This window comes from Xiphias gladius, chromosome 6 (genome assembly GCF_016859285.1).
Source record: "Xiphias gladius isolate SHS-SW01 ecotype Sanya breed wild chromosome 6, ASM1685928v1, whole genome shotgun sequence".
Taxonomy (NCBI): Eukaryota; Metazoa; Chordata; class Actinopteri; order Istiophoriformes; family Xiphiidae; genus Xiphias; species Xiphias gladius.
The window spans coordinates 22,712,640-22,735,434 of NC_053405.1; the positions used below are offsets into that span (position 1 = coordinate 22,712,640).

At 40.7% G+C, this 22,795-nt stretch overlaps 3 protein-coding genes across 5 annotated transcripts; 2 read left to right on the plus strand and 1 right to left on the minus strand.

Annotated features, from left to right (window-relative positions):
- Nucleotide 1: 1 nt before the first annotated feature.
- Nucleotides 2-17,948, minus strand: si:dkeyp-51f12.2 (uncharacterized protein LOC100151460 homolog). Its single transcript, XM_040127877.1, has 4 exons — nucleotides 17,929-17,948; nucleotides 8,453-8,470; nucleotides 2,231-2,700; nucleotides 2-764 (listed from the first exon to the last, which is right to left on the minus strand). The coding sequence occupies exons 3-4, from the start codon at nucleotides 2,542-2,544 to the stop codon at nucleotides 527-529; spliced, it is 552 nt and encodes a 183-aa protein (XP_039983811.1). The 5' UTR covers nucleotides 2,545-2,700; nucleotides 8,453-8,470; nucleotides 17,929-17,948; the 3' UTR covers nucleotides 2-526.
- dhcr24 (24-dehydrocholesterol reductase) lies at nucleotides 6,052-16,439 on the plus strand. The gene is made up of 9 exons (XM_040127871.1): nucleotides 6,052-6,451; nucleotides 7,614-7,769; nucleotides 9,781-9,886; nucleotides 10,380-10,498; nucleotides 12,091-12,354; nucleotides 12,438-12,581; nucleotides 14,552-14,749; nucleotides 14,840-15,018; nucleotides 15,157-16,439. Exons 1-9 carry the CDS (start codon nucleotides 6,221-6,223, stop codon nucleotides 15,308-15,310), a joined length of 1,551 nt encoding a protein of 516 aa, XP_039983805.1. The 5' UTR covers nucleotides 6,052-6,220; the 3' UTR covers nucleotides 15,311-16,439.
- On the plus strand, nucleotides 16,934-22,779 carry si:ch211-121a2.4 (transmembrane protein 205). Of its 3 annotated transcripts, none has more exons than XM_040127874.1 (4): nucleotides 16,934-17,057; nucleotides 17,949-18,180; nucleotides 18,970-19,133; nucleotides 19,219-22,779. In XM_040127874.1, exons 2-4 carry the CDS (start codon nucleotides 18,081-18,083, stop codon nucleotides 19,519-19,521), a joined length of 567 nt encoding a protein of 188 aa, XP_039983808.1. In that variant the 5' UTR covers nucleotides 16,934-17,057; nucleotides 17,949-18,080; the 3' UTR covers nucleotides 19,522-22,779. The 3 variants fall into 3 exon arrangements, with proteins under 3 accessions (XP_039983808.1, XP_039983807.1, XP_039983810.1); XM_040127873.1 differs by having other exon boundaries at nucleotides 16,946-17,113; XM_040127876.1 differs by lacking the exon at nucleotides 16,934-17,057 and adding an exon at nucleotides 17,176-17,772.
- Nucleotides 22,780-22,795: the final 16 nt, after the last annotated feature.

Consider the following 22,795-nt stretch of genomic DNA (forward strand, 5'->3'; position numbering starts at 1 on the left):
CTGTAGCTTCATATTTAGCATACAGATAAAACTATGGTATCGATCTTCTCATCTAACTCTCAGCCAGAAAGAAAAAAAAAAGGCTATTTCCCCAAATCGCAAACAATTTCTTAAACTTCCTGTCTGGAATACCATCTTGATATCAACCAAATTTAGTACTCGTCTGTGATGGAAGATTGTGTCCCTTCAAGAGAGTTAAAACACTTGTATAATGTTCATCAAGTCAGTGAAATGGTGGCTTGTAGTGGCCACGCACCTCATAAAGACAAAGTGTTTTGGTGCTTTATTTTGGTCTGATAAGGCTGAATTCGGTATGATCTATCTTTAATTTGACCATATATTTGAGTATTTGCTAACACCTGGATTGTAATTACAGAAATCATGCTATGACCCAAGAAGGAAGCATGCTTCAAAGTTTGCTGCTGTCGAAAGACAGCTACTGTAGAGTCTGAGTAAGCCCCAGTCTCATGTCTATTTATATTTTGGTCTGATGTACAGATAGGTGGAGTGTCCACATCGTCCAGTGTCACACCTCAAAGCTGACCTCTCTGGACTGTCCAAACAGAGGCTCTGTCGCCAGGTGTGTGTCTGAGTACGCACGCCGCAGGTGTGTAGAGCTGCATGTGGTCTTGATGGCAACCTCATAGGGAGGCGGGGGTCCCAGCCAAGGAGGAGGGTGAGGCGTTGGACTAAAGCCACCAGAGTCCATGGGAGGGTAGTCGAATTCCTCACCACAAGCACCATGCCTGTGGCGCTCCATTGTCCTACACTCGAGAAAACAGATGCAGTATGAAATCAGGTGAAAACAATCATATAGAGACACACATTGATATGCACAGTACAATTCTGAGGTGTCAGCGGTTAAAGAGATCAGATACCAAATAGCAGATGGAGTCGTCTTCTGTCAGTGGTCGTGTTTCCTGCCAAATACTGGAATTAGGTTTCTCAAAGGTATAATGGACATCCTTATAAAAGTTTTAGAATTACATCTGTGGTCTGTAACCACGGGCCATGTATATGCAGGGTTTCTTTCCAGATATTTTACTAGATTATTTAGCTAACTAGCGCATGTCTAACCAGACAGCAGGAGCTATCAACTGGTTTGGTTAAAATGAAAGCTGCAGTGTCTTTGAATTACAACAGCACTTGCTTTTGAATCCTACTCAGTTAAAGGAATAGTTGGGAAATACACTTTCTTGCCAAGAGTTAAATGAGAACATTGGTAACCATTTTCATGATTGTGCAGTAAATATGAAACTGGAGCCAGCAGCTGGTTAGCTTAGCCTAGCATAAAAACTGCAAACAAGGGGAAAACAGCTAGTCTGGCTCTGTCCAACAGTAATGAAATTTGCTTACCTTCAGCTTAATAATTAACATGTTATATCTTGTAAACTTAATATATCTTTTTTGGTTTTATACTTCGATTTTCTTACAATTTGTATGCTTTAAAAGAGCTTGTAGGTGACTTTTGTTACCTGCACACAGAGCCAGGCTAGCTGTGTGCTTTGTTTCCAGCCTTTATGCTAAGCTAAGCTAACTGACTCTTAGCTGGAGCCTCATATTTAGTGTACAGATAAGCGAGTGGTATCATCCTTCACATCTAACTTTTGGAAAGAAAGCAAATAACAGTATTTCCTTCAATGTTGAACTACTCCTTTAACTTTCTATTTTGCAGTGATTGTATTTAGATAATTGTGTATCTTGCCTGTGGGCAGTGTTTTATGGGAAGATGCTAATAAAGCACAGTATCATCCAGGGCTTAAGAGTAAAGGTACACGTGTATATTTGAATAAAACGAATAAGAAGAGTAAAGTAAAATGGGAAATTATTCTTGGAAAAGGTGCAGTTGTTGTGGTCTGCGTACAAGCCCCTGGTACAGTTATGTGTGTGAATGTAGAGTCCTATCCCAAAAGGACCCTGAAAACTGATATATGAACCCCTGATGTAATCACATATATAGCAACGACAGAAAGAATGAATTGGATAACGTGGAAGAGCAGACAGCAACAATGGCTAGGAACCAAACTGAATGATGTTTTACAATCTAAAATATACCATTCGGGTTATTTATTTATTTATGTTAGTATAAAAACAGAAGCAAATCAGTAAATAATCGGAGTCTTATTTTCTGGCTTCAGAATTAAAATTGATCATATTTTAAAATACAGCTTGAGCTGTGCATAGCAGCAATACGAATATCTTAAATGACTGGCATTTTTCCTTCACCCACCTGGGCAGAAACACTGGCTGGGACTCTGGGAAGCGGCTCCCCGGGGGTGTGAAGAGGGCATGGCTGCCGAAGTTTGGGTAGTCGTATGGATAATGTGGGCACTCTGGGTCGAACTCCCGGCGGTTGTAGTTCACGGCATTTTTGCTGTTCATTGCCCAGAAGAGTCCCAGGATGAGCATAACAACCCCCAGCACCACGCAGCAGAGGGAGAAAGCCTGCAGGCGGCTCTGGGACGAGGCCAGGAAGGCTGTGGACCCCCCGGTCACAATGAGGAAGGCTCCGATGAAGATAGCTCCGTGGTGCAGCGAAGGCATTCTCCTCCGGGGCAGTAACTGTTGCGGAGGTAACTGTGCGGGCTGTGACCGGCTGGACAGAGTCACTCACGCACTATCAGTCCCACGGAGTGCGCTCCCCATGCGCTCTGGCACTAACCCGACATCCAAATGGTTTACTCCACACTTGCAGAAATCCTGTTATAACAAGGAAAAGCTCAGTGAATCTCACTTATTTTTTCCCATCACCTCCATCTCCCTTACTGATAAAAACTGATGATCATATGGCCCATGTGCTGGTCTTTACTCTGCAGATCTCCAGCTCCTGGAGTGTTGTAAAAGTGTTGGAATTGATGGTTTGTTTGAAAATAAGGGAAAAAAAAGGAAACCGTGAAGACTTTGATGCGCATCAGGATAATGTGGAGTAGCTGTGTGTTTATCATCAGGGCAGATGGACGCGAGGGCGGCAGAGCCCATTAACAAATCTTTACTGGTGCCCCACCCTCCCTCTGTCTAATGTGTCTGAAGGGTACCACTTTAGCCCTGTGCTTGTGTGTGTGTGTGGGTGAGAGACAGAGAGAGAGAGACAGAGAGACAGATCAATTTCTTCAAGCATAGATTGTCATATTGGACATGGAATAGAGCGACATTTAGGCCTCCATCCTCAACAAAATAACATATTTTATAACATCATTGTGTGTGTTTACAAAATTCGAAAAAAGCGTTGAATTTTTGCCAGTTTTGTCTTGAAAGGCCACACCCCTCATCGCAACCTAAGATCCTTGATAAGTTTGAATGACTCATAAAGGAGTCACTCGAAACAGCATCCTTACAATGTTGTTTCATATCAATTGATCAAACGTGCTGATGAACGACCTAGAGAACTGATTAAAGGGTTAATTATTATTATAACAACCCATAAGGTTATTTAGACTTGGGAGTCTGACACTGCTGGAGCTTTTGACCCTTGAAGGTTATAAATCAGGAGCGACAGCTACCACTGAGAACCTCTGAATTTTTTATGAATTTGAATCTGGATTTGTCAGTTTTAGCAACCTGGGGACAGTTTGCATGCAATTTAAAAAAAGAAAGAAAATTGTGGACATTGTAGATTTTCTTTTTTTTAAGATATATTTTAAAAATTGAACTTTTTTATACCAAAACACATCAAATATAAAATATAGATAAAATTAAATATAGGGGGTAAAAATATATAAATAAAGTTGCATGAAAAGGTGTGGGCACCCATGTTCAAAATCTCTGTTGCTGTGAATAGTTGAGTGAGTAAAAAATGAACTGATCTCCAAAAGGCATAAAGTTAAAGGTAAAACTTTCTTTTCAACATTTAAGCAAGATTAGTGTTTTTTTTGTTGTTGTTGTTTTTTTTTGTTTTTTTTTTTTACAATTTTAGAGTGAAAAATGGAAAGGACCACCATACAAAAGTATGGGCACCCCAAGAGATTTGAGCTTTAATATAACTTTTACCAAGGTCTCAGACCTTATTTAGCTTGTTAGGGCTATGGCTTGTTCACAGTCATCATTAGTAAAAGGCCAAGTGATGCAAATTTCAAAGCTTCATAAATACTACGACTCCCCAAACCTTGTCCCAACAATAAGCAGCTGCCTACCACTCTGAACACTAAGATAACTGATGCCAGCAAAGCAGGAGAAAGCTATAAAAAGATAGCAAAGCGTTTTCAGGTAGTCGTTTCCTCAGTTCGTAATGTAATTAAGAAATGGCAATTAACAGGAAAGTTGGAGGTCAAGTTGAGGTCTAGAGGACCAAGAAAGCTTTCCGAGAGACCTGCTTGTAGGATTGCTAGAAAGGCATCTAAAAAGCCCCGTTTGACAGCAAAAGACCTTCAGGAAGATTTAAAAGACTCTGGAGCGGTGGTGCAAATATGACCTTCATGAAAGAGTCATCAGTACAAAACCTTTCCTGCATCCTCATCCCAAAATTCAGTGTCAGAAGTTTGCAAAGGAACAGGTAAACAAACCTGATGCATTTTGAAAACAAGTCATGTGGACTGATGAAGTTAAAATAGCACTATTTGGCCGCAATGAGGAAATGTATGTTTGGAGAAAAAAGGGTGCAGAGTTTCATGAAAAGAACACCTCTTCAAGTGTTCAGAGTGGGGTGGATCAATCATGCTTCAGTCTTGTGTTGTAGCCAGAGGCATGGGGAACATTTTGCTGGTAGAGGGAAGAATAGATTCAATTAAATACCAGTAAATTCTGCGAGTAAACATAGCCCAGCCTGTCAAAAAGCTGAGGACGAAAAAAGGATGCATCTACAACAGGATAATGATCCTAAACACACCTCAAAATCCACAATGGACTACCTCAATGGCCCCTCACAGTCCCCTGACATAAATATCATTGAAAATCTTCGGATACACCACAAAAGAGCAGTGCATGCAAAGACGGCACAAGACTCTCACAGCACTAGAAGCCTTTTGCAAGGAAGAATGGCAGAAAATCCCCCAAACAAGACCTGAAAGACTTTTAGCTGCTACAAAAAGCTGATATTTGCCAAAGTGGGTGTTACTACGTACAGACCATGCAGGGTGCCCACACTTTTGTTTCAGGCCCTTTCATTTTCTTGTTATTTTGAGACTGTAAACGATGGAAATTAAAAAGTATTTTTTTATTAAAATATTATAGAAATGTGTTGTCTTTAACTTCATACCTTTGGGAATCAGGTAATCTTTTACTCGCTTAACTATTCACAGTAACAGATTTGACCGAGGGTACCCAAACGTTTTCTTGCCACTGAAAATATAATACAAAACAAAGAAATAAGTAAAAACATAGCATAAAATAAACAAGGCAAAGAGTCAAAGAGTGTGGCTGTGTGAGGTTGTATTTAAACACTGTGCTTTGAGCTAAATGCTAAAAGTAGCAGGTTAACCTGCTCCTAATTACTTGTTGACAATTGGCAGATGTAACTTTTACTGTGTTCATCGTTGTAGTTCAGTGTGTTAGTATTTTGTAGTTTTGTAGGTATTTAGTCACACACCAAAGTCCTGGACAAATTAACATTTTGACTTGATGGTGGCGGTAAATTAAAAGTCAGGGGATCACCATAGTTGGCAGGATGCCTCCTCTGGGAACCATGAATGTCTGTATCAGATTTCATGGCAGTCCATCCAATAGTTGGACCAGAGTGATGGACCAGCTGACAGCTGAAGCCAGGCTGCTAATATGTGTAACTCATGATGCATAAGTTTAATTTCTCATGACACTTCTTGCGTTCATGAAAACTGTGAGCCCAAACTCAGAGTTAGACTTTCATTTTTTTTTTCTGTTCTCGACTTTTCTCAATGGCTGATATGATTCATAATGTAAAAGAACCATGACCAGAAGGTACATGGTCTGATAGGCTGTCTGCTTTATGATTGGGTAAACATCGGAAAGGATACTTCTGTACAGACACATGCCTACCCAATCAGCTTGAAGCGTCGGAGTCCGACCTCGCCCCCTTGGCAATTTTCACCAATCAGTGTGGGGCAGAGTCGTGACGGACCGATGACCTACCACCGCTCGCCTATCGCAGCGAAGGGGTGATCAGGGGTATGTTTTTTTTGGGTTGGGGTTAATCGATGCGGAGTTTACCCACATGATTGTACCGGAGACCACTGTTAGCTTAATTAAAACGTGTACCAGGCTGTTTTAAGTTGGAGTCCGTGCACGTTTGAATCCGATCTGTTCTGACACGATGGATTCGCTGCTGTATTTAGGAGGCTTGGTCGTTATGCTCCTGCTGTGGATCAAAGTCAAAGGTCTAGATTACGTGATCGTTCACCAGAGGTGGATATTTGTTTGTTTGTTCCTGCTGCCGCTCTCCGTCATATTCGATGTGTATTACTATGTGCGGGCATGGCTCATTTTCAAGATGTGCTCTGCGCCCAAACTGCACGACCAGCGCGTGCGAGACATCCAACGACAGGTGAGCAAACCATCCTCGGAACGTTTCTTCGTGCACAAGTAGGTGCGGGTGCAGGTGTAGGTGTGTGTGTGTGGGCGCGTGGGCGCGTGTGCAGTCAGATCTTCGGTCTCATATGCTGCACCAAAATAAATGGTGCATGTGAAATAGTAACTTTCAAAAGTTAAAAAAGCAACATGCAAAGAGTCATGGTACAACTATAACATAGAGTGCATGGGACACGAGCAATTAAGCAGAGGCTTTATTTGAGTAATATCCAAATCCTATGCATCAGTATTCTCATGCAGTTACTATTTCAATATTTCAAGCTGCACAATATCAGTTCTATACATCCTAACTGTTATTACGTTGAATAATCGCTTTCATTATGTGGTAAGATGATAACACATCATTTGATCACACAGTGTATTTTGTTAATGGAAGATTAGTGTATCACTTATATTGTTACAGCTCTTGTAGTTTTTATCTGTTGCCATCCTTTCCAAGTAATACCAAATGGAAAAATTGCACCACTGCTTGGTGGGCCATTTCAATTAAAATGCAATCATTTTGTCATTTTTCTCCAGCCATGCAGATCGTTTAAGTTCCATTCACCTCCAGCATAATAGAGGTGAATGGAACTTTGTTTTGTGTTGCTCAAAGCATTTAACAATATGTTTGAAAATCTTAAAGCAAACTTCTCTTTCTAGAAAAAATGTCCTGGTAACTCGAGGTGATTCACTGAGAAGTTTTGTCAGTGGCAGAGCTCCCTCTATAGAAAGTTGTTTCAGTGAAAGCTATCAATATGAATCCCAGACAGGTGTTCTATATCTTAGGATTGCACTTCAATAAGTCAAGTCCTCTCAGCTTCCAACCTGAATGACTGATTGATAGCTCTATTTATAGCTAATATCTTTTTGCAGTCTGATAACATTCTGACGGTGTAAGAAAGGGAGAGAGAGAACACTGGGAACACATTGGGGTGAGGGCATCCAAGTCAGACACCCAATACATTGGTTCCTAAAAGGATTTGGTCAGGAGAGAGGGATTTGACATGAGGTAGAGGTATATAAATCTAGCCACAGGCCTGAGCCCATTATTTTTAACAACTCACTCAACATACTCAACATACCCTTAAATATATAATAATATGTTTTTCCCTGTATCATGTATTCTGACATTTCAGGTGCGTGAATGGAGGAAGGAGGGGGGTAAGACCTACATGTGTACTGGTCGACCCGGCTGGCTCACTGTGTCTCTCAGAGTGGGGAAATACAAGAAAACCCACAAAAACATCATGATCAATATGATGGACATACTGGAGGTGGACACAAAGAGGCAGGTAGGAGAAAGCACACAGGTTGTGTTACCAAATGTTCTGCAGATTTGTGAAATGTTTTAAAAAACTTCAATATGAATAAGGCATACTGTACTTCCATCTGCTTAACCTCTGAACCATCTCTAATCAGCTTCACTAATGGACCTTTTTCCTGACAGACATTTCAACTCGTCATAGTAGTAGTCAAAATGTGTACCGAAAAAAGGTCAACTCCAAAACATGAGCTTCATAGCTATAACTAAAAGACAGATTCTCACTTATCCTGTGAAATTTCTCAACATCTACTAGATGGATTAGCACAAAATTTGGTGCAGATATTTGTGGTTTGCAGAGGATGAATCTTAATGACTTAAGTGATCCCTTGACTTTTCCTTTTTCCTTTTCAATTAGTCCAATACTTTGATTTATGACTAAATGCTTGTAAACGAATGACATTCTCATCAGCCTCAGCTGTACTAGCACTGTTTAGTGCTAAGAAGCATATGTTAGCATACTAACTTGCTACAATAAGACAGTGAACATGGTAAACCTTCCCCTACTAAGCTAATTACCATGCTGATGTTAGCATTTAGCTCACACAGGTTCTGTGCCTACAGCCTCACAGAGCTGCTAGCATGGCCGTAGACTCTTAGTCTTGATCTAGTTTAGTCCATCATTTACTTTGCTTATGATAACGTTGTACTCACCAGTGTAACTGCTGACATCTGGAAACACAGGGACATAGCTTCAACGGGGCATTAGAGACAAGGAGACAGAAGATCAGACTGGTCGTAAACAAGTAAACAGTCACCCTCTTTAAACCACTGTATTTGAAGGGACACTTTGGTTAATAATTTTACCATTCACTTATTTTTGGCTGGACTGCAACAGTGAGGCCAGCCCTGTAAACGCAAATGTTCAAGACTGACTGACCGACTGCGTGACTAAGTGCGTGATAAGATCACACCATTGGTCAGCCAAATGCCGTGTGACTGAGTGCTGAGTGTCCCCATTCAAAATGAATTGACACAGTTTCTATTGCGTCGTCAGGGGGTCGTTTACAGGCAGTTTAGCCAATTTAGCGCATTTTCCGCTAGATTTACCGACTTTTGACCACCCTTCAGCGATTTTTCTTCACAAAAGTGCCTAGCAACAAATCTAGCGACTTTCTGAACAAACCTTAGCAACTTTCCATAGAAGAAAGCTGCCAGTATCCCCCCGTGAGGTTGGGCTTCTGCAGGGATCCTGACCTCCGCGGGCAGACCTCTCTATGCATCTCATTCAGTTGGCAGCATGGCAGCGGACACAGACTTGAATGAGCTTGTAACTTTCTCTCTGAGCAATCATTTTACAAGTAACTACAGCACAGCCGTTGTCTTTAACTTATGTGTATAGTGATTTTGTCAGATGACGTCACAGTTATAAAATCAGGATTTGAGCAGTGCAGAGCAGCAGCTTTGAAATGGCCTGGAAGCGACTGCTGGTTAACACATAGAGTAGTGCTAATGGGCCACGTTTCAATCTGTATTTCATACTTGTTCCGTTGTCTGGCAACAGAAGCAGAAAAACTTTCAAATGAGAACAGCTTTACTGGGAATTTGGCTGTATTAAACCACTGTGTATGTGAGAACAGAGAGTAGGAGAGAAGCAAACAGAAGATGGGCGGTCCGTCCATTTACTAGGTTTTGACCGAGTCTTGGCTAACCTCCCGCTTGTAACACCCATTCACTATTTTTTTTTTTTTTTCATGGATAACCTGGGGGTTTGTTTAATACCTATTTGAAGATCTGAGTGCCTTTGTTTCTGGCCCCATCATACTTCTTTTTTAGCAAAGTTGCCATGTTCAGAGATCTCAGCATTTAACCTAGTGATTACAATTAACCAATTAACCAATAGAAATGATGGCACAGTGACATAAATAAGATGCCAATATGTAATGAATGAGAGTTTTCACTTTACTCATAAAATGTCTGTTAGGATTTTGTAATCTCAGCCTGACGGCAGATTTTTACTCACGGTGATCTTTGTTTTCTAGGTGGTGAAAGTTGAGCCGCTGGCCAACATGGGTCAGCTGACTGCTCTCCTCAATTCTATTGGCTGGACACTGCCAGTGCTGCCTGAGCTAGATGATCTCACCGTGGGTACGTTGTCCCTATTACAATCAATGAGGATTATTTTCTGGGGAATCATCCTGGAGAGGCATCATCTGCTTTCTATAAATAGAGAGATGTACTGATGATTTCCACAGCTCATTGTTCAGAGATGTAGGTCCTGCATCTCCTCCATCTATCAGTGTATCCTGTTTAGAGACTCAGCGACTTCTATAATTGTGTTAGAGGATTGATGTTGTAGCTCAAAAGATGAAACTGGGAGGAAATGGCCGCAGTGTTGGAAGCACCCCTGGATCGGGTTTCATAATGGATTTCCTGATGCCATAAACTGCGCATCAACAATCTAATGTTTTCCCATCAGGCCAAAGTACATTCATTTATCCTGATGTTCACGCAGGCAGGGATATACACACTCCCAGTAGGCAAACGTGGCTTTCTGCTCATGTGTTTGCCCTCCGTTGGTCTCACCTGGAAAGAAATCAAATGACTAAAAACCGATCTTTTATTCTCTCTCCTCTCTCAGGTGGTTTGGTGATGGGTACAGGCATTGAGTCGTCCTCCCATATTTATGGGCTGTTTCAGCACATTTGTGTCGCATATGAACTGGTCCTAGCTGATGGCAGTTTAGTACGCTGCACAGAGGCAAGTATTGAGTGTGTTTGATGTGTGTCTGAGTCCATGGGCCTGTATCATGAAGTGAGATTAGTTGGTTGCCAGTTATTTTTGGTTTAACTCAGATTTTCTGGTATCACAAAACTGACAGCAGGGATCATATTTAAAGCCTTAGCTTCAGTGTGTGCACATTATTCCCACTAGTCTATTGCCACTTATTCTACTCTAGTTAAGTGATTACACTCTATTGCATTTATAACACTTTGCTTGGTATCACTTCTTTCTGCTGCAGTAACTTAATTTCCCTGTGGGTATCACCATTTCATCTCATATCTTATTGAGTACTCTACTCATGGTTCGGATGACGTTGCTGGGCTCTTTCACATGAAAATGCTTGTGGATTGATGAGAAAAAAAGCTTTATAACCAGCTTTATGATACTGGTTATCCAACATCTCATCTGTTAGGTTCAGTTTAAGCCAGGTTAGGGACTGTATGAAAATTATTGGGGTGGGGAGGGGTACTGAGCCTCTTGTTTCACCTCTTTAAAAAACAGGTTTAGTGACATTCGCTTAGGAACCTTCCCTCCTCCCTAACTTCTCAAATCAAACCTGGTTTCAAGCTTAAAATATTAATGGAACATTAAGTTTTATAAAGCCTATATCACACTTTAGGAGTGTAATTAGCAATTGCCAAAATGAACGTAAATATAACAATTGGTGCTTCCTGTTTACGGAGCCTCCCAGAGGCTCTCTGTTTGTGAACCAAGAGCTACTAAATTGACAGTTATCACCACTGTCACTGGATAAGCAAACAGGCACAGGCAGCAGCAAAGTAATTTTTAGCTTCACCCATTAGTAGCACAGGTTCTGTTGTGTTAAACATGCAATATTTTATAGGTTAATTTTATATGATGCAGTTAACCTATCACCATTGGCGATGTTATATTGTAGAATAAAGTGAAGGCGACTGATGGATAGTGAAAACAAGCTCTTTAGTGAAATAATGTTCAGTCTCTACTAACTATAATAATCCACATCTAATGTCTCCAAAAACATATATACTGGTTCCACTAGCAAGTAGAAAATAAAGCCGTTACAGCGACATGATTGTTGTCCTCTTCATTTGGCAGAACTAATTTTGACAAACAAAGGTAAAAAGAGGTATGTTTTTGACGTAACATTATGATGTAATTACTGAATAATTTTTAAGAGTAAATCTCAATCTGGCTCAGAAAGAATTAAAGACCATCCCCTACTTTACCAAAAAAAAAAAAAAAAAAATCTGACTACACTTGCTTCATTGTGTCCACTAGTAATTTTCATACAGTCCCTAACCCAACCAGAGCCAAACTAAATCGAACTCCTGATACAAGCCCCAGAGGTGCTGTTTGGTTTTATCAGTGACATGTGCAGTTGTCATACCAAGTAAAGTAAAAGAAGTGGCCTCTCTGTGAGAAGATAAATTGGTCAATGCTATGAGGTTTGCTAATGGTTTAGTTGTAAAAGTCAAAATGGAAAAGAAACATTACACACCCCAAAAACCAAGACCACATTCATCACAAGTGTGCTGTAGATCTGTTTGTTCTTGTTCAAACAGGAAGTATATTATTCTGTCACATAGGAGGAAAACTCAGACCTGTTCCAAGCCGTCCCGTGGTCCTGTGGTACTCTGGGATTCCTGGTTGCAGCTGAGATTAAAATAGTCCCTGCTAAACCATGGGTGAAGCTGCGCTATGAGCCGGTCAGAGGGCTGGAGAACATTTGTAAACACTTCACTGAAAAATCAGAGAACAAGCAGAACACATTTGTCGAGGGCATCCAGTACACTCTGGACAGCGCTGTAATCATGACAGGAACCATGACTGACCACGCAGAGCCTGATAAGGTAAGGTGTTTGTGTGCGTGTGTATGTAGATTTGGTTTCACGTTTGATCAAATTTAACCTCACTTTTTCCTCTTTAACATCAGATTAACAGAATCGGCCTACACTTTAAACCCTGGTTCTTTAAACACGTGGAGGGCTACCTGAAAGGAGACCACACTGGAGTAGAGTACATTCCCCTGAGACATTACTACCACAGACACACACGCAGCATCTTCTGGGAGCTTCAGGTAGTCACAGAACACGCACACTTACAGAGGCTGTGTTTCCATGAGCTTTAGGATTATATTTAAATGACTGCATATATCTGCCAGATTTTAGTTTGTCATCATCTTACCAACTGTTTGCTCATTTCTCTTTATTACGCTCCAATGCTTTCTCTCACTCACTCACTCACTCACTCACACTTTGTACTCACGTATACACACACCATTAGCCATTAGTGAGAGGGGCTTGGCATCCTTTGTTTTTCGTAACAGTAATGGTGTGATGAATTATGCATAGTATTGGTTTGACGGATTTCTAAAGGAGCTAGCTCTGGGCTTTTGGGTGCTCTCTGTTTTTGAGAGGGTTTTGTTTTTGTAGACAGTGTAGAGGACAGTCAGACAGAAGTAGCTCTGACCGATACTTTCATTAAATCGTTATTCGACAATTTGTCGCAGAGATCATTGATGTGTTGTTCATGGTGATGTGAGAAAGTGTTTGGAACTGGTTGGTGAGTTGTGGCTGCCCTCTGGTGGAATTTAAGAGGAGGGACAGTGAATTTAATCAATGTTTCCTTAGGATTAAGTGCCAACATAATATGACAAATTCTATCCTCATGGAGAAATTCAAAATTATATTATAATTCATGTAACTAACATTTAATGTTAGTAAGTTGCAAATATGTAAGGTGTTTGTAGATGTTTTCATTAGGTTACATATTTTTTAACCACATAGGGACAGTTAAATTTATGAAATAATATTTATTTTTTTAAGACAAAATCATTATCTCAACATTTTATCATTGCTTATCCCTAGATGAAAAAGCAGAAAAAAATAGTGAATGGGTGTGACAAGCGGGAGGTTAAACAAGACTAGGTCAAAACCTAGTATGTGGCTGTATCTGTCTGCTTCTCTCCTACTCTCTGTTCTCACATACGCAGTAGTTTAATCCATCTGACTTCCCATTAAAGCTGTTCTCATTTACAAGTTTTTCTGTTTCTGTTGTTAGACAACGGAACAAGTGTGAAACAGTGACTGAAACGCCGCCCATTCAGACCTTATGTTAACCAGCAGTCACTTCCAGGCCATTTCCAAGCTGCTGCTCCGCACTGCTCAAATCCCGATTTTATTACCAGGACGTCGTCTGACAAAATCACTGTGAACATTAAGTTAAAAACAACGGCTGTGCTGTGATTTCAGCTACATTTACCTGTAAAACGATCCCTCAGAGATAAAGTTAGAAGCTCATTCGTGTCTGTGTCGGCTGCCGTGCAGTCAACTGAAAGAGACACAGAGAGAGGTTTGTCTGCAGGGGGAAGGCCTGACCTCTCGCTCATGGGACAATACTGACGATTCTCTTCTACAGAAGGTAGCTAAGGTTTGTCCAAAAAGTCACGAGATTTGTTGTTAGGTGCTTGTGTGAAGAAAACTAGCTAAAGGGGTGTGAAAAGTCTGTAAATCTACGGCAAATGCGCTAAGTTGGCAACACTGCCTGTAAAGGGTGACTGAGTGCATGATAAAGTCACACCAGTGGTGTACCGTCAGTACTCAGTCATGCGGCATTTGGCTGACCACTGGTGTAACTTTATCACACAGCCAGTCACTGACATTCACGTTTAGAGCCAAAAGGTTTGTCACATGTATGGAAGCAAAGAATGGCCATATTTTTTTTTTTTTTTTCATCAGCAACTGAAAATCTTATTGTTAAATTTAATCACTACTGAATATTTAAAGTTGGAATTTAAATACCGCTGAATTTATAGCATTTATTTTACTTTGAAAACCATCTATCTGAATGTATGAGATTTGAATTCCCCTATTTGGAATTTCCAGATGGTTACCTCAGGCAGTTTAAAAAAAAATTTAAATTTAAATAAAAAAAATAAAAAAAAAAGATTTTAAGATTTTTATTTTTTTTTTTTTTTTAGTATCACTTTGGCATCTTCTTTTAACCTTTTTGTGCAACAGAGTGTGTACATTTGTATCTTTTCTCCAGGACATCATCCCATTTGGCAACAACCCGGTGTTCCGCTGGCTTTTTGGATGGATGGTTCCCCCTAAGATCTCTCTGTTGAAGCTCACACAGGGAGAAACCATCAGACGGCTTTATGAACAGCACCACGTGGTCCAGGACATGCTCGTACCCATGAAGCACATGCAGGCCGCCATCACGTGCTTTCACCAGAACATCAGTGTAAGATTCGGATATAGATAAACCTTCTAAATACTCACTGTTTTCAAATACAAACTGATTGAATTATTCAAATGTCGTGTAATATTTCAGGTTTACCCTCTGTGGCTGTGTCCATTCCTGTTGCCACCAGGCAGAGGGATGGTTCATCCTAACGGTCAAGAGGAGGAGCTGTATGTGGATATCGGGGCTTATGGAGAACCCAAAGTCAAACACTTTGAAGCCAAAGCATCAACACGTCAGCTAGAGAAGTTTGTCAGAGATGTGCAAGGGTAAGTCTCAAATGATACATGAAATTTAGCACCTATAACTAAGCTGAAATGACAGTCTATCTCTGACATTGCTCTTTTTGTATTTACATGCTATTGCATTGACACATCTACTGTCTATCTGCCATCTGCCTCCCGCAGGTTCCAGATGCTTTATGCAGATGTGTACATGGACCGGGCAGAGTTTTGGGAAATGTTTGATGGACAGCTGTATCACAGACTGAGAGAGGAACTAGGCTGTAAGGAGGCTTTTCCCGAGGCTTACGACAAAATCTGTAGATCTGCTCGACACTGACCCCCATCACTGTTGCCTGACCACAGCCCTGTATCACAGGCACACCAAGGCACTGTTTACAACTCACGCCTGGTGACAGATACTAGTGTTGGGATGCTAAAAAAAGGTTTTACACAAAGATACATCTCAGAATTTTCCACAGTGAAAATAAGCTTTCCGCACACACTTAAACAAGCTAAAACACTACTTTTTGGCGATCTGGCTGTGTATGAAGAAGACCCCCCATCAGTGTGAAACAGTAGCACAAGAATCATAATGCTTTTAATGAAGAATCTATTTTTTCCTTTTTCTGTATATTATTTTATCATCCATGGTCTCATATCATCTGCATCTTGACTCAAAACCTCGTGTAATGTGTATTTGTTGAGAGCATATTGCACCAAATGTCTTACTTTTTACTTTTTTTTAAAAATTGTTACTACCTAACTGCCCAAGTGCCATACACTTTGAAAACATGACCTCCTTATTAGAATCATACAAATATTTTAAAATACATATTTTTTGGATAATCTTCAGTGAATTTTAAGTCCGGGGGAAAAAAAACATGTTAATTTATAGGCTACCATTTTGATATCAAAAGGAGAAAATATCACCTGAAATGCGTAAGGTTTAAGATTGATTAATTAAAAACTTTATTCTACAATAGATTTGTCTCTTGCTTTTAAAATGTACATTATAAAGATGTTGGAAATAAAACACACCATGCTGCACTATAAAAACAAGGATCCACAGTCATCACACACATAGTCAAAGCTAACTTATTTGCTTTGAACAGACTTATTTGAATTTATTTGAATAACAGCACAATGCAAACCTAATATTTTAGTTTCTTTTGTTTGTCCTTATTTATCCCTCTCTTTCCTTTTTAAACGTGTTGGCATATGGTCAAAGCAAACTGGGTGCTCTGAATAGTGATTTCACTCAGGTTTACACTGGGGAGTTATTAAAACAATCTTTGTCTCTGCCTGACTAATACTATCTGAATGTTATGTAAAACCCATCATTGAATGTAATTTAAGTGCCTTTACTGATGTACTGTACTTTTACTCTACTACATTTTGGGGGAAAATACTTTGCAGATCCAGATGATTAATACAAATTTTAAATAAACTAGTCGATTTTGATGTATCATTATGGATTGTGTGCAGTATGTTAGTTAGTACAGTAGTTTAAATCACTCCAGAATTACCAGCTACAATATCAGTAATTATAATTCAATGATACATATTATTCTGAAATAGGTCATTTTACAGAATTAGTACTTTTACATTTGGTACTTAAGTATTAGCATCAAAATATACCTTAAGTAAAGTTTTGAATGAAGGACTTATAAAAGAGTATTTCTAAGCTGTGGTATTCCTACTTTTGCTTAAGTAGAAGATCTGACTACTACTTCTACCACTTGTGAATAACCAGGATTGACTAGTTCTTCAGGACTTTACACTTTGGAAATGTTCCTGGCCTCTACGTTGACCTCTCAGCCTACATACCACTACATCTCCCCCACCAGCACTCCCTGACCTTTAAGTCTCCTTATTCACATACAGCTTACATACGACCCCTGTGTGTTTTACTACGGGCTGGAGGGGAGGTTTTACCTGGAAGTTGTTATGGGGAACCAGCGGTGTCTGCTGTTAGAGGCTCTGGGGGGAATTTTTTCCAGAGCACATAGTGACACTTGCCGTTCCGCCTTCGTCTACTGACTCGCAGAAGAGAGCTAGCAGCGCAGCTCATGTCAGCAGGTTAGGTAGGTGTACTGTCGAGACATCGGCAACAACCGGCTCGGAGTTTTTGGCAACACAGGTACGCTGCACTCGGGGGATCTCGCCGTTAAACGTTAAGCATTAACTCCGTGCCACCGCTTTACGTAAGGAAAACGCTTGCTGACTTAAAGGACAGTGAAGTGTAAACTCCGGGAATAGTTTTGTAAGTGAAGCTAACTTCACGCGAAGTTAACTTTAGCTGTTAGCTGCTAGTCTAGTTGTGTTATATGCATTGCGCTACACGGTGGTGCATTACAACTAGCTAGCAGCTGGTGTTAGTTGGCAAAAGGTGACTTTGAAGATTTGTTGACGCCCGTCGGTCAGTCGTTAGCAGCTGTCAGTTTCTCCAGGGAGTGAAATTATTCCGCGCTGCTGTGCGTTTTTAGCCCGCCTACTCTTGAGTTTTAGCTAGTCTCGTTAGCAGAAATGAGCCGTTTGAGCAGAGCATATTGGTTAGTGGGGTGTGCGCTGCTGCAGTTTTATTTTCCCGATGGGCTGAGAGAGGTCTACACACTGGGGAAGGTCAAGACAGCAACCCAGTTTCCTTGGCAACAATGCGGAAGTTTGTGGATCACTCAACCCTACGCTGTGCCAGTCACCGATTACACCATTGAAAGGGCTCAAACATCAACCTTTTTGGTTGTTTATTGTAGTGGGGAAGGTGGTTTGATAAGTTGCCCCTTGTACCAGGAACAAAAGGTGAATCGTTCTCACTTGAAGTTGTGGAGGAGTAGACTGAGTTTAAGTCTGCGTATCAGAAATCCGCAAGTGCAGTGACGGGGGCTAAAAGACCTAGCTCACTTTCACTTTTTCCCAGATTGCTTATAATATGTCGCATGTTGTCACATCCCTTACCGTATCGCTTATGTTTACAGAGGCTCTGAAGTGAAGCCTCAAGTGCCCTCCAGACCAAAAGGCAAAAAGCATTGCTGGCCTTCCCGGACGGTGCGTTTGCTGCAGACTACGGTGGAGTCCCGACCGGGGAAGAGAGAGGCTGCATAGGAAGGATGTCCACCGACCAGGAGCCCACCTTCACAGTCAAGCTGCTGCAGCTGCTGATGCTCTCCACCTACTGGGGAATGCAAATTTGGGTCACCTTCATTTCAAGTTGGTACCACGCACACGCTGGATAAAAGCATACTGAAAAGTTGGAAACACAAGTGAGGGTTGACAGAGAGAGAGCGGGAGACGCTGATAACTCACGGGATGCAGAGTCTGTGTAGGTTCGTTGTTGGGCTTTATGCGCAACAGCGTCCTGCCTGGACTGGTCCTTCAGTGCAGTCCCCAACCACCACCGAATGTGGCTTAAGTGATCCGATCACAGCGTGGTATTCAGTGTGTCTTTGCATTCACACCGGTGTTTAGATTTGTCCAGTTTTGACTGGATCACACCCAGAATGCCTTTTTATGCCAGATGTGAATATCTGTGACCTCGGTGAAGCAAATTCATAACATCTCTGGCCAGCTTTTTCATGGCCACCTTTACCACTTTGTAGTTGTAGTAGTAGTATGGATGAATACTGGCAGGAAGCTCTTAATATCTAGTATTCCTGACAGTATTCAACCACAAACCTTATATTTCTCTCATGTTGCTATTGTGGTTTACTATCGTGGCTGTATCTATGCAAGTGCATATTTGTAAAGTCTCCTTGCTACCTTAAAGGGGAGAAGCAAGGTATAGCAAATGAAATTGGAATACTTAATGGATTCTTAATTCGAGTCCACTTGCAGAGGTATGACATAATTCAGCTAGAGGTCATCAGCAAATGGCTACTAAATCTTATTATTTTCAGAATATTGCAGTCCATGTAAATGTAGTACCCGTTAGACCATACTGTATTAGTGTTTTTATGAAGTTCCCCGTAGTGCTAATGGGTTGCTCTGATTTCTGTCCAGGCTTTGTGATGGACAACCACCTGAACAGACACACATATGGGTTTATCCAGAGTCGTCTTGTTCCGTTCTACCTTCACCTGGGTTCAGCTTGTGCCTTCTTTAACCTCACTATCTACGCTGTGTATCATCCCAGGGACTTGCTGGATGACCGAGAAGCCTTTCAGGTGCCTCGTTTGTTCCACATCTTCACTTTCCATAAAACCTGTTTTGGAGTATTACCTTAATCTCTGCCTCTGCTTACCCCACCAGATCTTTATCTTCTTTGTGTCGGTGACAGTTGCGGCTGTCAACGCTCAGTGGTTCGGCCAAATGACATCAGAGATCATGGCAGACATGCATCTCATCGAGCAGGCGTGCGGATTGGGTCAAGATATCGGCCTGTCGTCTAACCGCGAAGCTTACGCCAAGCTGTGTGAGACGGATGTCAAATACAGACACCTCAGCAGTCGCCTGTGGCTGTACAGACTGCTGTCGTCCCTCTGTAATCTCTGCTGCATAGGCTGCAATTTCTACAGTCTCTGTTACATGGCTGAGAACCTTGTCACACTGTAAAACTGACACACAGCAGCTGGACTCTTAAGATTGTTGAAAAATAGTCAGTCCCTTTAAAAATCTAGAAACATTTTGTATCGAAGTATTAAGTTATATATTTAATACATAATGTCTTCCTTTCCGTCTCTGCTTTAAGTAGAAATTAGATTTTAAAAAGTCAGGTAAGCCCTGATGTTCTTTGTCGTGGGGAATAATGAGAGGATATAAGAGGAGCCCAAGTTTTTTTGAGTTTTGAGACAGTCCAAAAAAAAAAAAAAAAAAAACAAAAAAAAGCTGAATTTCTCTATGAAATGTTATAGGGAGAGAAATGACTTCCTGCAATGTGAGTAATGTCTCACCTTTCACCTAGTGCGGGTGAGGCTGGTGGCTGCCTCATTCTGGTGCTTTGAGATTTCCCTTTGCTATTGACCTTCACCATTACAATATGGTACATTAGAGGAATCTTAAACTTGAGGAATGTGTTTTTTTTTTTTTTAATCTTTGTACTCGCAATATCAGAAACACCACGGGCAGAAAATGGCCCGATGCACTGCACCGTTTTTATACGTAAGCACCAGAAAGGTACCTTTAATAAGGAAAACTGCTGCCATGCTGCTTAGTCCTGCTCTTCCTGTTTGAGAGGTGTTTTAATACTTTGTTTACATAGTGTCACAAGTTTGTCTTGCTTACTTTTTGTTATCTTGACATCACCTGTGGGGCTGTGCTTCACTTCCTTTCAGGGTGAAAGGTTGTGCTATCTTTGTCCCTCCTGGCTGCTACTCCTGCTATGAAAAAGAAGGGTTCAGACACTGTTATTTTATGTTATACAATCCGTACTGCGTTTAGTCCATCCAAAACAGACTTGCACCACTGATTTGATTGTAGTATTGGAAACAGAATTAATGGGTGATTGTTCCAGTGTACCGATATATAAATGAGCAGATATGAGATTTTAAGATTTTGCTCAGCAGGTTGGTGAAGTTTTAAGAGTCCTCCTAGAGGTAGACCTTTGCTTTAGTCCCATACTTATCAGTGTGATCTTGACACTCTTGCTATTCTGTATATGAGCCTAAACCTGTAGTGGGGACAGGGATCAGAATTATAAAGTTTTGCTGAGCAGGTTTGATGGTTGTAATAATCTAGGAGATTGTGAGTTGATCCAGAAAGTACTATGGAGGTTTTTTTTTGGGATGGTAGAAAGTTATGTTTAGACTCACTGAGATGATGTTGGTCTATTTTGACTAAATGTCTATAATAACAGAAGTGCAGAGCCCCACAGAATATCAAAGTGGGATTTTTTTTTTCTTCCTGAACTACTTTTGCGTTACCTCACAGTAACTTCTACATTACGGTGCCAGACTTCACATTATGCATTAATTGCAGAAGGCTGAGCTCCGAAGGTGCATGGCCACTGCTGTGACCACAGCTGGAGCTGGAGCTGAGGTTGTGACTGTGGGGGGGGGCTAATGCTATGGACATAGCCATGGCTGTATCTGTACTGTGACTACTCTTTACATCCTCCTAACATATTAGCATTAGCTGAGAAAGCATCACGAAGCCAGATACTTGTTTCACCCCTGCGCTTCTATCAGATATGACATACAAGATGCCAGTGCAAACCACAGCTAGCCAGAGTTGTAGCCATCCCATGCAGTCATAGCTACAGTCTGTCACAATCACAGCCACGGCAGCAGGCTATCATAGTACTTTGTAGAGATCTAGTAGGTTACTGGCCTAGACTTGCAGCTGGACCAGGTCTCCGTTGTCTGAGCCAGCCAACAGTCAGATGTAACATACATACAAAGATACTATAGCTATACTGTGTGAGTAGCTAAGCAAGTAAAACATGACCTGTTTTCCAAAAGGCATTAAGTTAAAGATGACAAATTTCTTAAATATTGTTGTTGAATCTGTTGTCTGTAATATATCTTCTTTTTGCGTGTTGAAATCCTAATAATGAACCCCTCCCCTCTATGACGGCCCCTCCTTGTTGTACCTTCTTAGGTGAAACTCCTGTTTCCTCCTGTGTTTGTTTCTTTGTTCTTCTAGTTTCTGTTTGTGTTGGCCTGTAATACATGGCCATTAAACCAAGGTAAAAATTACCATGAACACCAACAGCATGTCAGGAATTAGGGCAGTAGTACAGCGTATGGATTCTCAGTCTCCTCTTTCTCCTTTTTAATTGTTTGTTAAAACTGGACTGATGAAGGTGCCTATTATGTGCCCGTTATTGGCAAAAACAATGCAATATTAATAAGTGGTTCTGTTAAATTCTACACCCGTTTTTCTTTGATGTTGCTCCTTAGCTCAGCCAGTGTAAATTAATATAAAGTGCGAATGCTAGTCATTTGACAGTTTTGCTTATTAACATAAAAGCTGTATTTGGGTATGAAATTTTAGCAGACATTTTTTCATGAATTTGTTTTGTAATATGTTTGAGATAATGGGTTATAATTGATAATGGGTTATAATTGTTATTGCCCTAAGACCAGTGAGGTCAGAGGTCATGAGCTGTTTCTGGTGGTGGGTTTGTATCAAAGATGTTTTGACATGTATGGACTATTTTTTGTATAAAAGCATGTTCTCTCTTAATTCTCTACTTCATCGTCAGCCCATTTTCTAACATTTTAATCACTATGTAATCACTCAGGAAATGCAGGTGTTACATCATAAACTCAGATTGAATCTTTACATTGCAAAATATTTTCTGTTGTTTTGGTTCTGTGCCTCCATGCATTGACTTTTAGCATTAAGTTTCTTTTGGCTGTACATAAAGTGGACCAGAAAAATCCCCTATGTGTAAGATTTGAAAATGTTTGATTTTGGTAGAACTAGAAAAAAAATGAATGAGCTGAAAAGCAGCCAGTTTTCAGAGGGACAGTCTCTGAAGAGAGATGCTAAAATCGTTTGTGTTTTAAACCAAATCTGTCAGATATAACAGTGGGGGAAGAGTTGGACAACTTTTATCTACGCATGAAAGGAGCCTTGGTGTACAAGCCAGAGGGACTCAAAAATGTGATTCAGACCTGTCATGTTGTGCCAGACATGACAGAAGGGGGAACCATTGCCCTACTGTAATTAATACTCAGCTTTAAACACGGAGGCTCAGTTACAGAACTGTTGAATTATCCAGGATTGAGCTGCTTTGGAATATAAATAACTGAACAATTACAGAATATTGATAATCACTAATTTGAATGAGAATAATTTGAGATATTACAGGGAATTGGAGAAAGTAGACAGACATAATGAAACTACTCAATCCTAACACCTAACCAACAAGTCCCAAGGAGTC